General features: G+C 43.4%; 1 protein-coding gene across 6 annotated transcripts in view; it reads left to right on the plus strand.

The window, feature by feature from the left end:
* Positions 1-15,409, plus strand: part of RNF220 (ring finger protein 220) — a 192,794-nt gene that overhangs the window by 108,558 nt on the left and 68,827 nt on the right. For all 6 annotated transcript variants that reach the window (XM_083157465.1, XM_083157466.1, XM_083157469.1 and 3 more), the window contains one exon: positions 11,127-11,256. In XM_083157465.1, the coding sequence (XP_083013591.1) occupies positions 11,127-11,256 (130 nt within the window). The remainder of the gene's footprint in view (positions 1-11,126; positions 11,257-15,409) is intronic.

Raw genomic sequence — 15,409 nt, forward strand, 5'->3', positions numbered from 1 at the left:
CTCCATCACCGTGTCTCACGGCTTTTAGTGATATCGATCAGAGCCGGTAGCCTCCTTTCTCTCCCACCCGCCCACCCTCCCTATCAATTTTATCTCAGGCTGCTGAGTGTCGCATCAAATCTTGCACGGCCAGGAATGAAGGAAGCCCAGGCTGAACCCGGTCTTCCCATTTCTCCATCTCTCTTTTTTTTTTATTCTGCATCTTCCACCCTTTTTATGTTATTATTATTATTATTGAATCGAAGTAGTTGGTGTGAAGCTGGGTGACAGCTCGGTGACAGGAGCCTCATTACAGCTCAGCCAGTAATTGTGATGCATTTCTCTCAGCCTTTTAACTTTCCTCCACCTCCCTCTTTCCCTCCCGTTCCTAATTTATAAAGTGATGGCGCAGATTCTCCAAGTTTCTTAAATTATTACCCTGTACATTTGTCTCTCTCTTCCTTTCCCCGTCCTCCCTACTGATGATATCTTGCCTGTAAAGGGGGAAGGGAACGCTTTGCCTTGAAATTTGCTGTCAACGACTTAACTTGTGTGTAAGAACCGACTGAATGGTTCTTCATCTGTTTACTGATGACAACAGCCCATTACCAAAGATGTATGTTCTACGTCTAAGTGACCGGCATCAGAAAATTGGGCCTAATTCAGACCGATTCACTGGGCTTTGAGTGTTGGGAGCTCTCAGTGAGCAGGAAGCTGATGCCCTTCCAACCCCCCCCCCCCCCCCATACTTCCCCACCACTATGCATGGCTGCGAAGGCGTACCCAGCCATGCACACTAGGGGGGGAGATAATTCAACATAGAATAAATTTACACCTTCTTGCAGTGCTGAGTGAGCCAGGACTGACTCTGTGCTGCGAAGGCCGCAGCCCATCCGTATGGGTCTGAACAGCCCCAATGTGTTGTATGCAGAAGAGAAAGGCAAATTACCAAAATGAGGGCTCCCCAAAGTGTAGAATCCTTAGACTTTTACTAGCTGCGGTGCCTTTTGGTTCCAGGGGTGAAGAATGGGGTTTGACTTTAATAGCTGATGAATAAATACCGTGCCTGATTCTGAGCTGTATATTAATATGTTAAGGCTGTAGCCGCCTGGAAATAGCTTGAGGCGCCCACCGGTGGCATTGCAGATCCTGCCGTCAGAGCAGAGCAGAGTGGTGGATTTTACTGGGGTGGCTGCAGTCCTGCAGGCCATAGGTAGAATCTGCTACTGGTGGGCAATCTGGGCTGATGGGGTATTTGTCTGATGTTGGAACAAATCCCCGTCTCTCCGGTGTGTGCCCAGTTTTAGGAGAACACAGTTTATTTTTGGATCACTTCCATTTTTTATTTATTTAATTCTCTAGTGAAAGTCTTGGCTCACGGTTACTAATTTAGGGGGTGGAATTAGCATTGGCGCAGGACGGCCTGGGCATTAATAGTACAGACTGGCAGAACGTCGCTCGCTGTTTGATATTACTAAGTGGCGACACGCACTGTAATTCTGATGATAGCCATGATAAATTGTGAATGTGTATGCAGGATCTCGCAGCTTCTTCAAGACTGAAATCCTAGATAAACAAGAGCTAGCAATTGTGCTCACATCGACGGATTCCCAGACAGTGCTTCGTTGCAGCCGACCCCCCCTACTTCATCTGTTAGCATGGCATCCTGCCTTGGACCCATGCCTCGTCTGGAAGTTGCCAGGTAATCATGGTGTCCGTACCAGCCATCGTGGTGCAACGACTGTCACATGCCTTTCCTTCCATGCACCAATCACTCCCCCCCCCCCCCCCTTTGTCTTGGACAAATTCCTGTACCAGCCATAATTACAGACGCAGGATAACTACAAGCTAGTCAGCGGCTTCCAAGCTGCGGAGAGGATTGTCCAGTTTTAATTGTTATCAGAACCTTCTGAGCTAGGCCAGAGGCTCCTCACTAATCGTGCGCTAAAGCATCCTGTGGCCTTCGCTCAGATTACGGCATTAGTCGGTCCTGCTGTTGTCATACATGAATTGTCACATTACCGTCTTCATTCATTGCTTTGTACAATAATAATCGTTAGCATTGGTAAATGATATAACTGTACTTGGTGTCATCACCACCAGCACCAAGCCGCACTCCGCAGTACGTTCCTTGGAAGCATGAAATCGCTTTACCAAACGTTGCTCAGAAACGGCGTTGAGACATCTGTACTCTTATTTTACGCAGACACTGGGCCTAATTCAGATCTGAGGCTCATGTCATAAAGTGGCGGTACTTTTCGTATGCGCCGAACCTGTACTGGGCATGTGCAGTACGGGCCCTGTATCGTTGGATGCACTACGGCTGCAGTCATCAGTAAACTGATAGTCTGCAGCCGTTTGGGGGGGTGGGGAGCAATAACTATGCCTACGTTTTCAGGGAATGCCAAGTCCAGAATCTCTGTCAGAAGACGGAGGTTTCCTGGTCTTTTTGTAGGAACTGTGGTGGCCGTCTTGTGCGACCCCAAGGGTCACTCAGCCATACTATGTTGTTACTGGTGATCCGATGCTGCTTCCTGGGATGCAGATCTGGATCATTAATAAATGCAGGAGGCGTCTACTTATGACATATATCACTTACCTCCTGCTGCATTATCATATCTGTCCATCGCTGCTGCTTCCAAGGAAAGCAGCACTACACACACCAACCACTAATTGGTACCTTTACTAATACATCTTTCCTAACAAATCCTGGGTCCATCTCAGGTCACTGAACACAGGTTTCAAGACGCGTCACAGCGTCTCGAAACTCGCACATACTGCGGGATGGACCTGACTTACTGCCAGGGCTTCTGCTCTGTTGGCACTTGGAGATGACATCATCTCCAACTGCCCAAGAGCCACATCTCCTTATGGGACCCGGGTCAGAAGAACTGTGTTATCGATTTACATTGCCCTTAAAACCAGGTTCTTCCTGGTACCATCCCTGCTTGCTACCCGGGTTGGATTCCCGGGTCACTGAGCTCGTTATATTTCAGGGACCCTTTCACAGCAAGCCACGAGCCACTAACTCGCCAATAATCTGGGTATTTGTGGTAATGTGAGGGAAAATTTCAAACAGAAATTTTAAATAAGTTTAGTTGTCTATAGGTTATAATGTTGTATTTAGGATTAATGATAATTCAGTGTTTCCAATCCTTTTATGTTTTAGGTAGTGGTTGCTATCTTTTGCTACTAACGTGGGAATCTGAGTTGGCACCATGTACCGTGGTCGGTGGACCGCTATAATAGCACCAAGCCTAATTAGCACTGAGATGTCACATTACGAACAAACAAGTAGATGGCCCATTTTTTGAAGCAACTTCCTTTCTCAGAGGGGGGACAATAAAAGTTTGCTCCAGTTTCCGCTTCCAGGCCCGACCACTAGACCGCAGCGAGTTCCTCATTTGGTGGGTCCAGGATATCCCCCCTTTTTTTTACACATTTGTATAATTGGTTTTACTAATGGCCATCAATGACATGCCATGTCTTCTAAATAAGATTATCTGTTTATCTCCTCCTCATTTCCATCCTGCACATCTCAGACAAAGCGATAGGGCGGGATATTGTTCTATTGCGCCCACGCCTAATGAGGCATCATTAGAGCCGCGAGTCCCCGTACTTAAACATGCAGATAGACAGAAACCCACTCTACTCTTAAGTGAATCAAATGGAAAATAAATATGATTTATAAATGGGGTTTAATATGGAAATGAAACCTTAAACAGCTCAATTTGTCAGCTCAGAGGAGGACAGGAAGGCACCCTGCATGCGAGGACAATGCAGCCAGCTTCCTGCGTCCCTTTGTTCCAGTAATGGTATTCTCAGGCCTTCCAAATAGATATTTTGAACGCAACACCCTGCATCAAATTGCATTGTAAAAATAAAATATCTGTAAGATCTTATTACACGGCTTCAAAAGTGCTTTCTGTCCTGGGGTGCCGCTATTTAAGGTCCTCTCTGTTTTGACATGTAAACTGCCTCTGTGATAAGTGCTCTGTCATTAGCACTGTCCATTAGCTGGCTGAGACCCCTTCCTCGCCAATCTCTGTCATTCTACACTCTCGGTTCAGCAGAGCTCGTGAATGGCCCCAGCCGCTCCGGTTTACTCAAACTGTTGCAGGCTGATAGAAAGCTAATTTAAGAAGCATTTTCTGAGAGGCCAGGTTACAAACTTGCGTGTCACCCAGCTAGTGACACGGAGGACAGGATAATAATGGTCCTCCGCAGTTGTTTATTCCCATCCTACTCTCTGATAAAGGATTCTGTATATTTCTGCGTTATTTCAATCATTCGCTGTTACCCTGGTTTTCTGCTTTACTCCCCTTATGCCACGTCTTTAATGATCATGAGCACGACAAGCGACATGCTTCAGTTGTGTAGATAAAATAAATAGGAGTGTTTGACAAGGTACGCAATTGGCTGGAAATAACGCAACCAGAGAGAGATGAGGTCGGGTACTGATAACCCGGGCCTGGGCTTTTTGGAGGGGCCCAGATCCGTGCACCGCCACTTACATGTCAGCCCGCAACCTACGGCCCAAATTCAGGTTTGAACGCACGATTGCAAGTTCACATGATCGATAGACAGATGGCGTGGCAACACTTCCACTACTAGGCCACGCTCCCTTTCAGCGGCCCGGGAATCCTTTCTGCAGCCCTGAGCACAACCCCTGGTTCTTCATAGTAATTTTACTTACTTGAAACCAGGAAAAGTTCCATTAGTGTAAGAAATGTTCCCGATGAATTATATCATGGATTTACCGTAACAGAGATCAATAAAAATGATGCCAGTTACTGATTCAAATCAAATATTTTTTTTTTGTATCTTATAAAAATGACCCAATGAACATTTACAAACCGATATATTTATCTGCAGATGGCAGGATTTGTTTTACTAGGCTCTCAGCTGATTTAACCCCAACAGTCAGACACGAAAAGTTTGCTGCCCCGTCTGCTGAACACACCACCATAATTAGGCTCATAACAGGCACTTTTGGGTGTGACGTCATTTGTTATCAACAAGGTTTCACTCTTTTTTTTGGAAGCAGAGCCGGATTAAGGGTTATGAGGGTAACTCAGCAAGGTGTGCTGGAGAAGTTAATAAAAAAAGTGATAATGTGTAAATACGCTCAGCAATACCAGTGTAGTAAACATATGCATTATGCTGCACAGAAACCCTAGTTTGCATAAGCCACAGGACCCCTCCGCAATGATGATGGGGGGGGGGGGGGGGCACCAGTGCATGGGTCCCGTAATAGGCAGAGTGGGTGTCTGTAGTGAGGGTGGCTTAAATTCGGCGAGGATCACCAAAAACAAGCCATCCTCGCCGTTTAACCACCGTGCCGGCCGCTCGTCCTATTCAACATTCCGGGGGACTCCTCGCCGCCAGAGGATAGTGAGGATTCCACCGAACGGTGAGGTTCACCGCTAATGCAGCGAGCCCTCTGCATTTAGCCACGAGCCTCACCGTTTTGACGGCTGCAATTGTGATTTCCACCTCGCTGGAAAAACCCAACGAGGGCAAGGAGAGAGGGGGGGGGGGGGGCAGTTGATTACTGATCCGCGAGCTTTGACGGCTGGCTAATGCCACTGCTCGCCTTCGCAGCTCGCCAAATTGCATTGAATATACCCCAGTGTTTTAGCAAGGTGCATATGTGCCCTGGAACACTTCCCAGACCATAAAAAAAGACTCTCCAGGCACCTTGCAAGATAGAAAAGAGGTAGGGCAGGGTACCTCTTTAGGGTGACATCGATGCAGTGGCCATACCCCCCCAAAACCACCACCACCCCTTCCCCTGGTCTGGCGCACTGGACAGCAGCAACAGTTGTACCCTACTCTTTAGGGCCACTACAAGTACAGAAGTAATCTAGAATGTCGTTTAGTGCTGTAGGCCTAATTCAGACCTGACTGCAGGAAATATATTCGTTCTCAAAATGGGAGAAACCATGCTGCACTGCAGGTGGGGCAGAAGTAACATGTGTAGAAAGAGTTAGATCTGGCCGAGTTATTTTGTCTCTGTGCAGGGTAAGTACGGTCTGCTTTATTTTTATGCTGCAATTTAGATTTCAGTTAGAACACACCCCGCCCAAATCTAACTCTCTCTGCGCATGTTTCATCTGCCCCACCTGCAGCGCAGCCTGGTTTTGCCCATTTTGAGAACAAACTTGCCAAAAATAAGGCCCTGTAGTATATTGAAACTTGTTTATACACATATCAGAATGCCAAAGAATACACGTTAAATCAGATACAATTAAATCACCCTTTAAAACTAGCCCGAATCATATTTAATAAGTCAACATTCTTTTAGTTAAACGTCGGTACTCTAATCTGTGTGTGTGACTGCCTTATAATTCAGGCACACACTCGCTGCGCTCCTCCACCGCCGCAGCTATTGATTGGAATTTCCTGCTAAATACAGAGGCATGAGTCCTAGCAGGGCCGTTCCGAGAGTTCCGTGTCAGACGCGATTTCTAATTCACACGACAGAGAGATACAATAGGTTTTTATTTAGTATTTTTCATACTTGTTCTAGACATAACAACACAACATTTCTGTCTGCCTGGGAATTGGCAAGCTTAACGCGCGGCTTGGCTGACAACCCAGGCACAGGCTTCTGCGAAACATCTTATGTGAGAGAGGACTGCACGAACACGAGCAAGCCCTGGAGATTATGAGCGAGATAATATCACCTCAGATTTAGTGGCATGACGGCTATGCTGGAAGGCAAGAAAAATCGGCAAATTAAACCAGCTGAATGCTTGTTATCTGCTGTCAGGTTCCATGTATTAATGGTGTCTAGAAATGTTACATTATACCGCTTGGCAGAGCCAGGGGTACTGCACTCATCTCGCCGTGTGTCCTCTGCTAGAAACCTGTCATCCTACAGGATATCCTCTGCTCCTAAACAAGGGCTTGTTTATTTAGGAAAAGGCTAACCGTGCACCCCCATTGTCTGCTGCCGGAGGTCGTACCTATAAATAGCGCTCAATGAGACCTCTCTGGGCTATTTCTGGCTGACTGCGAGCTGGATAAAACACAAGAATCTCCCTGTCTTCCAGTAGTGCTTGGAAATACGGCTCCCAGACACTGAGCTGGAGGCTCGGCCAGGACAAACGCAGCTTACAGTATATCTTCCCCTTACTATGAAGCTGACTAGCTGTGGAACGCCACTGTGGAGCCAGGAGAAGGCCCCACAAGCCAATGTCTTCATCGTGCTGCGCAACAGCAGACAAATAATGCAAATGAAGGTGTTACGGGGACGTTTTAGTGTGTATCAGTCTCCTAAACGTACTATAATTCAGCCATTTGTTGTATATCAGGGGAAAGCTTGGTATTAGAGGTCTAATGCATGTTTGAATGGAATTGCACAGCCGCAAGGAAGCCGTTGTCCAATGCTGTGTAATTAACATTTAAATGCGGGAGGCGGCGTCTGCAGGAGATAGAGGCCTCCTATTCACATTTGTGAGGTCAGACTGCTGAGCCTGAGGAGGCGTTTCCGGGTCACCATTGTGGCCATTGGCCGTGATTCTTGGTGCTTCCAGGCACTAGTCAGCCTTACTCAGGCTGGCTGCTGGACTCGGGCACCCGGGTTACATCTTCCCCACCTGCAGTACAACTGCACACAGCTGAGCATGTAACATCTACCCCACCTGCAGTAGAACTACACACAACCGGGCATGTTACATCTGCCCCATCTGCAGTAGAACTACACACTACCGGGCATGTTACATCTGCCCCACCTGCATTGTTTCGCATTGTGTGTGTGTTTTTTTGTTTTTGCCTTGTTAACAAAACCGAATCAGGCCTGATTAAATGATCAGTTAGATGTGTTCATCAAATACTTTTCCACTCCTCAGCTCCAGGCAGCTATTTTTGGGGTAGCACCATATTTAGAGTCTGGGTGCCCCTGGCCAGGGCCGAAACTAGGATTTTTGTCAGGACAAGGCAGTAATTTGGCTCTTATCCGCCTCCCCACTTTTCTGTATGCACATATGTGTATCACATCCAACAACTGGGGCATGTGAGCACCTAGCCTCCCCTAGTTACGGCCCTGCCCTGTCAAAGTTAAGGACTTAAATAACCAAAACTTCTAGTCACCTGCATCATGACATCATGGGTGAGATTTAATAGGATGAGAGATTCAGAAAGTGAGAGATTTGGTGAGAAATCTCCAGGTTTTTTTAAAGCGGCAATCATGTCAACTTCAAAATCAAACTGCATTAGCAGTGTAAGTGATTGCCACTTTAAAAAACCTGGAGATTTCTTACCAAATCTCTCACTTTCTGAATCTCTCATCCTATTAAATCTCACCCCATGTGCACTACACTTCTGGGCCACAACCTCATGGAGGCCCCATGACAGAGCCAAGAGCACAGAGCAGAAGGAGTGAAGGAGTAAGTTATGGAGAGTCTTTGCCATCGTCTGGTCTCCCCAGGGTTTGAAAGTTGTAGTTGTTTGAAAGAGTAGCTGAGTTGGATGCCCCCCCCCCCTTTCCTCAACCAACGCCTATGGACAGTGCAATCCTGGCCACAGCCCTGTTTGGGGGTAGGTCTTCACTAATGGAGCAGATACAGTGGGACTGATAGCTTTGTAGCCCCGCAATTATGTCACAATGGCTCAAATGACTGCAGTCTCTTCTTTTTGAAATTGCATAAAGCATATAACAGTTGTAGAGTGTCACTAAACAGTGTACTTTACTTTTAAGATTCATATCTGAAGGTTTTAATTTAAAGGTATAATGATTCTTTAAAATATGATTTTTTTTCTTATTGAATCGTCATTGCTGTCATTCATCATGACTCCACAAGGGGCACTGTTCCATTGGAGCCTAAAGTTGCTGATGTCAGATAAATCAAAACTATGCAAGGCCAAACACAGATGTTTCCCCATGTAGGCAAATCCTTATTTCTGTGTTTAAGTAACAAATCCCTGGAAGATGAGAAGAATGGCTAGCACCAAGGAGGCAGGAGAATGGTCATTAGATATGAAAGGGTTAATCCCAGATCCTGTGTTATGTACAGTATATCAGGGCTCATGGAACTGCAGCAGATCACAGATTATTTATGAGCCGCTAGTGTCAGTGACCACGTGGGTAGCATTAAGAACAGTATTGTTTTACAATAAACATCTTAATTAGCAGCAATTTGCATTTTTACAGCATCCTTCCATCACTCTGTATAGCAGATAGTTCTTACCCCTGTCAGCCATACGCAGACTATTCCTGCTTATGCAGCACATTGCAGGGGTACGGGATACCACAATATATCACACCCAGGGTACTCAGTAACAGTATACATCACATACACTGTACACAATAACAGTATGCATCACAATATGACACATAAAGTGCACAAATGATTGTATATGTCATCATATCCGTGTATATCACATCCACTATACACAATAATGATGGCTGTCACAATGCACCACATTCAGACTACTAAGAACAACATTTGTCACAATGTATCACATCTATCTATAGACAATACTGGGGCATATCACAATATATTACAGGCTCTATGAACAATACTGGGGCCTATCACAATACAGTGCAAGCCGCTATGTACATCAATGAAGCATATCACAATATATTACAGCCACTATACGCAATATTAAAGCATATTTATTTATTGCCAGTTATTTATATAGCGCACACATATTCTGAAGCGCATCACAGAGATCACCTGAACATTCACTTTTGTCCCACAATATATCACACTCACTTTACACAATAATGAGGCATATCACAATATATCACACTCACTTTACACAATAATGAGGCCTATCACAATATATCACAGTCACTTTACACAATAATTAGGCATATCACAATATATCACACTCGCTTTACACAATAATGAGGCATATCACAATATATCACACTCGCTTTACACAATAATGAGGCCTATCACAATATATCACATTCACTTTACACAATAATGAGGCATTTTACAATATATCACACTCACTTTACACAATAATGAGGCATATCACAATATATCACACTCGCTTTACACAATAATGAGGCATTTCACAATATATCACACTCGCTTTACACAATAATGAGGCATATCACAATATATCACACTCGCTTTACACAATAATGAGGCACATCACAATATATCACACTCACTTTACACAATATAGAGGCATATCACAATATATCACACTCACTTTACACAATAATGAGGCATATCACAATATATCACACTCACTTTACACAATAATGAGGCATATCACAATATATCACACTCGCTTTACACAATATAGAGGCATATCACAATATATCACACTCGCTTTACACAATAATGAGGCATATCACAATATATCACACTCACTTTACACAATAATGAGGCATATCACAATATATCACACTCGCTTTACACAATAATGAGGCATTTCACAATATATCACACTCGCTTTACACAATAATGAGGCATATCACAATATATCACACTCACTTTACACAATAATGAGGCATATCACAATATATCACACTCGCTTTACACAATAATGAGGCACATCACAATATATCACACTCACTTTACACAATAATGAGGCATATCACAATCTATCACACTCACTTTACACAATAATGAGGCATATCACAATAAATCACACTCGCTTTACACAATAATGAGGCATATCACAATGTATCACACTCACTTTACACAATAATGAGGCATATCACAATATGTCACACTCGCTCTACACAATAATGAGTCATATCACAATATATCACACTCGCTTTACACAATAATGAGGCATATCACAATGTATTACACTCGCTTTACACAATAATGAGACATATCACAATATATCACACTCACTTAACACAATAATTAGGCATATCACAATATATCACACTCACTTTACACAATAATGAGGCATATCACAATATATCACACTCGCTTTACACAATAATGAGGCATATCACAATATATCACACTCGCTTTACACAATAATGAGGCATATCACAATATATCACACTCGCTTTACACAATAATGAGGCATATCACAATATATCACACTCGCTTTACACAATAATGAGACATATCACTGTATAGCTTATTCACTATCAACAATAATGAGAACAGAATGAATGGAACAACAGAACTATAATAACTTCGTCTTCTCTCCTCCTACAGGTAAAAAAAAAGTGGCTCTGTTTGACAGCCAGGCTCCGATCTGCCCGATATGTCAGGTGCTGCTGCGTCCCGGGGAGTTACAGGAGCACATGGAGCAAGAACTAGACAAACTAATGCAAGTCAACATGAGGTAAGAGGCGCACATTAACCCTCTCAGTGCCAGCAGCGGCCCATGAAGTAGTGAGGTTTACACAACATTCAATAATCCTGGAATAGTAAACTAAAGAGGATTAAGAGAAATGAAGGTGCACCAAGAATGCTGCTCCATTCACTTCAATAAGATTTCAGTAGCCAGCCAGATATCCCACACAAAGGGATTCCTAAAACATAGAGGGGCCCATTTATCAATGAGTGATAAAACTCGTTGTGAATTGTGAGCTTCCAACTGTCATGTGTTTGAAAAATTAAATTTGGGCGCATCGGCGGCTGCAGCACTGACCATTAAATTGTGCAGGGGGGATCATTAATATATATATATATCCCTCCCTGGGATCACCAATGCTGAGTGGATCGGGCTCTGCGAATCAGCGCAAGCCATTACAAACTGCTCCACCCCTCCAGACTCTGATGAAACTAGCCAATTGGAGTCCAGGGGTGGGCTTAACAATGTGTAACGGCTTATGCTGATTCCCAGGCACCTGATGCATTCAGCGATTGCAGTCCCAGAGGGATTGATCCAGCACATATATTACACGCATGATATTATGTATGTATATATGTGTTTAGCAATCCTCTCTGCACTTCAACGTTGGCGCTTGTTGGGAGCTGATTGGTTGGAGCACTTTATCATATGCAACAATTTTTATAATTCACAAGTTTAATCGCTCGTTGATAAATAAATGGGCCCCGTAATCTACCTGTGGTGAGGGAACGATAAGACCCCATATTATTTTCATCCATTTGCAAGAAAAAATATTACAGTTTACAGCGGTCAGATTATTATTATTATCCTTAATTTACATGGCGTCAGAAGGGATCTGCAGCGCCCAATTACAGAGTACATAAACAAATAAGCAAAATAGTAACTTACAGTTGAATAAAATAGAGGACAAGGGCAGATCTAGCCATGTTTATATACATATGTAAAACATGCTTAAAGCATGTTAATCAGATGCTGTGCACACGTTGGATGGTGCATGATCCAGGCATTCACCATAGGTAATAGCGAGTCCAGCTGGCAGCGAGAACGAGCCCGAAGGACTGCTATAATCAATGCTGTACAAGCAATGCAGCAGTTACAGCTGCAAAGGGTTCTGGGTGCTAAAAGTACAAAGCAACGTAATACAGATGTTTCCACCATACATTATACCTGTTATGTCATGCTGCTATATGTTTTCTGTATAACGCGACAAACATAGAACTACTTTTCTGACGAAACTCTGTAAAACGTAGGTTGGGGGGGTCTGAGTTTATAGAAGACCCCTCTTTCATTTCCCCCACTTTGACACCTAATAGGATAGTTTCAGACGGAGTGTTTGTAATTGATGGCGTAATTTGGGTCTCATCCAACCTAATAAAGAGCCACTGCAAATTAGCGCAGCGGTTTAAATGAAGAGAAGCAATTAGCGCCGCCAAAAAGCCATCAAGGAAGTGAGGGGCAGGAGGGAGCTGTTGGGAAAGGGACAGTAAGGTAGCAGCCCTCAGGGAGGAGGGGGGGGGGGGGGGGGAGGTGAGCCTGGGGTTTAATGGGAAACAGGGGAATCTCTAAATCATACACCTGACAAGTTTCCATTGTAATCCCGCTGACAAATGAAAAAGGATGGGGTTATTCCTATAACTAACCGCGGCAGTTAAAGAGGCGAGAGACAGGCTCTCTCTAAGCACATAGCCGTGCTGCTTCAGCCCTTTAGCAAAGGAAGGTAGAATAAGAAGTCTCTATTAATTATTAAATAACGACCTAGGCCACGCCATGATAGATAACATCCAATCTATTCCATGCATTGAGGCAATTCACACTAATCTGTAGCAAAGGGCAGGTCTCTCAGTCACTCTCACAGGGCGTCCTCGGAGTGCCCCCTCTCTGTGTCGCCCCGGCATACACCCAGGTCTGCTGCTAATGTGCCCATTTTACAGCAGCGGCGATGCAGCTACAACACTTTCATACATTTCACCTCTGATACATTTCACAACAAGTCTGCTAGAATGTTGTGCTGGGAATTACTGCAGGATAAGGGTTTGTACGCAGGAGGCCCGAGAACACCCCAAATGTAACAGAAGGACCTGCTCACACTATCCGACAAATGTTGTGATGACGAGCACACGAAGCCCATTCTACCACTGTGCTAGTAGCAAGATAAGGTACAAGGTTTTGTCTGTGCATTTAAAAGGCGTCAGATATACAGTGAATTATGACTTACCTTCAATAACATAGGGCAACAACCCCAATTTTTTTTTTATGCAATAACTAAAACCTTCGTTTATTTTTGAGAAACTTTGCTTTTGTCCCTTTTACAATGATCATTACAATCATACGTATGTGACCTGCTCACTTGGACCGATTTAAAGATAGCATGGGGTCTCTATTCGGACTTTGAAGGACTTTGAAGGTCGTTATCAGGGGCGATGCAATGAGAGTATGATGGGGGATTATATTTGGGGGCTATTATGATGGATTCAGTATGAAATACAGACGCCGGAATCCCGACCACCCCCCCCCCCCTTGCGGGCTAGTTGCGCTCGCCACGCAACGGGCCCGGTGCCTCGCTATGCTCGGCACACTATTTTATTCTCCATCTATGGGTGTCGTGGACACCCATATAGGGACAAAGTGCCGGCATTGCGGTGGTCTGGATTCCGGGTCGGTATTTCGTCTGTTGGGATTCTGACCGCCGGCATATTGACCGCATCCCATTATAACAAAGTCCAGACAACCACAGAAGAAATAAGAAAAATATAAATTTCTAAACTGTTTTTATATAATTCTGTTACAGTAGTTTGTTTAAAAAAAATTGTAAATGAAAGTATTTCAAATTCATAATATAAGTTTGTTTTATTTTAATATACAATTAACATATGAAAATAGAGAAATTTGCATAAAATCCATCATTTCATTCTTATAGCGACAAAAGCAAACTTATTCGGGTAAAATGATTTTTCTTTAATTAGTAATGTGGAAGAAATAAAAATCAGATGTGCGGAACCCAGACTCAAAAACCGCGTTGACCGGTGTATCATTCGTGTTTATATTTATATGTACATCTCTCCAAGACTTAGTACATCTCCTCCAATATAACCGTCCACTTCATCTCTCTCTAAAAGGCTTAGCACATAGACCCCTTAGGTGCATACACACTGTACAATTTTTTGACCAATTTCGTTGAAAGACAATTCCCTTGAACCCAGTGTCCTGGACGAAAGTTATTGACGAAAGATATTGACGACAGACGAAAGATGAAAGATCTAGCTACAGTTTATAGGCACTTTCTGAAAGATATCCAAATTGAGCTGCATGCACAGTTGATGAACAATCTTCATGAACAACTGGCGGGTACGCGCATCATCATTCGTCGTTTGTTGCAAACGCACTGAAAGATGTTTTGACCAATTTCGCTTAGAACGAAATTGGTCAAAAAAGTTGGTCAAAAAAATTGTACAGTGTGTATGCACCTTTAGACAGTTGAGGCTACCTGTTTTGCAGCTCACTCTTTCTCTACTAGTTAAAAGCCCATCAAAATGACAGCTTCTACAATGTACTTTCACTTTAAACTGTGACCGTTTTACTTTCACTTTGAGCAGTGACAGTTTTTAGCCCACAAACTCACCACCCCACCCCCAGTCCCGGTCTGCTCCTACCTCCAATCTCTGTCTTCACAGCTCCCTCTCTCCATATCCAGCAAGTTTGAAACAGATCAGTGTCCCTGCCAAAATTTGCTTTCACTTTCTGTTATTACATCTTTTAGCACACAAAGGAGTATTTTTTTCCATGAAGTGACCTCTAGTGACTTACTTCACTTCATAGAGGTGAGGAGTAGTTTGCTGTATATATATATATATATATATATATATATATATATATATTTTTATATATATATATATATATATATATATATAAATAAATATATATATATATATATATATATATATCTTTTATTTATTACCAGGTTTTTATATAGTGCACACATATTCCACAGCGTTATATAGAGAATATACCTTATTTTGTTTAGCAGTTCAATCATCTATTTCTCTTGTAAGTGTTTTATTATAATAAAGGACAATGGTCCAAACATGGAACATAATTCTCTGTACGGGCGCCCCTTACCCTAATTTAACAGAAATGGGAAAGT

This window comes from Crinia signifera, chromosome 8 (assembly GCF_055691185.1).
Source record: "Crinia signifera chromosome 8, ASM5569118v1, whole genome shotgun sequence".
Taxonomy (NCBI): Eukaryota; Metazoa; Chordata; class Amphibia; order Anura; family Myobatrachidae; genus Crinia; species Crinia signifera.